The sequence below is a fragment of the Liolophura sinensis genome, chromosome 1, assembly GCF_032854445.1.
Source record: "Liolophura sinensis isolate JHLJ2023 chromosome 1, CUHK_Ljap_v2, whole genome shotgun sequence".
NCBI classification, from domain to species: domain Eukaryota; kingdom Metazoa; phylum Mollusca; class Polyplacophora; order Chitonida; family Chitonidae; genus Liolophura; species Liolophura sinensis.
In genome coordinates, this window is record NC_088295.1 from 64,788,191 (window position 1) to 64,789,763 (window position 1,573).

Sequence of the window (1,573 nt, forward strand, 5' to 3'; positions counted from 1 at the left end):
TACTTGACGCCACCTGAATTCGCTATTTACAGCTGATTTCATTTTAACGTTGGTCTTTGATCTTGGAGACCAGCTCGAGAATAAACGTGAGGCCGACGAAATTATAGCTAGCATATTTGTACAGGTCTGTACTGTCACAGGATATATATTATAAATGCCTGAGGCATAACTCCAAGAAAATACTATAAATGCCTGAGGCACCACTCCAAGAAAAGTATACATACCGCTAAGGTTAAGTGACTCCATCGTAGTGATGTACAAATTTCGGAACCAAGGTGGAGTCAAGTAGGACTTAGGAAATACCGAAAGCTACAGAAGGCTATTGATCAGAGAAGGTATGTTTTGGACAAATGTCGTCTGCTAATTCAGCATTTCTGTCTTCTCGTTTTCCCCCAGGAAACATATGGATAAACCAACCGATGAGGTGAATTATGAAGTTCTCGAAAGAAAATGGCGAAGTTTCTTCCGTTTCCTGGACGTCAACGACGACAAGTCGGTCAGCGAGGACGACTTTCGAAATATCGCCGAGAGATTGATCTCAGCCTATCAGGTAACAGGAAACCGAGCGATGGACATTCGACAGGCCCTCAAGGGCTGGTGGAACGTGTTCAAAATGGAGGTGGGGAGCGCAAGGAACATTGCCACGGAAGAGGAGTACGTCCGTGCCGTTAAGTCTTTGTTCATGGAGAACAGGCCGGTGTTTCTGGCACATACAAAGGAGCTGGCGGACAGCATGCACGACGCTATAGACGTGGACGGTAACGGAGTGATAACCAGAGGCGAATACATTAAGATGTTCGCCATTATGGGCGTACAAAATACAGGCTATATAGGCCGGGTGTTCGACTGCTTAGACCTGGACAAGAGTGGGGTCATCGACCGCACCGAGTTCCGGAGAGCAATGGTAGAGTTCAACTTTAATGACAGCGAGACTGATAATAAAGGATACCTGTTCAATTTTCCCCAAAACAATAACTCGCCATAGATATGTGAGCGCTATCTTTGAATGAGTTAGTCTGTTTTTGCTGTATGGTTAAATAGCATTCATGCAGTCAAATCCATTCCATCTGCTCTCAGAAAGCAAATGTGTACCGTTTTGTACACATGTGTTTGAGTAGCCCCCGGTGTAAATTGTATCAAAGGTACACAGTTTTGCACACATTAAATATGTAGGCACATAAGGATAATGCATGCAAGGTACACAATAATGCTCCTGTGCAAATTCTTTACAATTGACGTGTGTCGATGGTACACATCTTGAGTATTATTTGTACACAATTGCTTTCAGACAGTATGTTTAATAGATACGAATAGTTTGTATGTGACCCTAGTACCGCGGCGCAATTACTGTGTAAGGTACAGATGCTGTGTAACGAATTCTCTGTATGGCATGTATGATACACATTTACCGGGATAAACCACAGACTTTGATTTGTTTCTGACAAACTTTCTCACGTGTGGAAACACAAATAAAATATACATCAAAAGGCTGTGAATTAAGAGAAAAAAAAAAACGTTGGAGTAGTTCTGGTACAAGCGATTTTACAACAAAAAACATTGGTCAAAGAGTGGA

The 1,573-nt window shown here is 42.5% G+C and overlaps 1 protein-coding gene across 1 annotated transcript; it reads left to right on the forward strand.

Moving 5' to 3' along the window:
• Positions 1-403: 403 nt before the first annotated feature.
• LOC135463287 (sarcoplasmic calcium-binding protein-like) lies at positions 404-985 on the forward strand. The gene has a single exon (XM_064740537.1). It carries the CDS (start codon positions 404-406, stop codon positions 983-985), a length of 582 nt encoding a protein of 193 aa, XP_064596607.1.
• The last annotated feature ends 588 nt before the right edge of the window (positions 986-1,573 follow it).

Bases quoted from the DNA above. Each gene is read 5' to 3' on its own strand.
- LOC135463287 (XM_064740537.1), top strand. From the start codon at position 404: ATGGATAAACCAACCGATGAGGTGAATTATGAAGTTCTCGAAAGAAAA.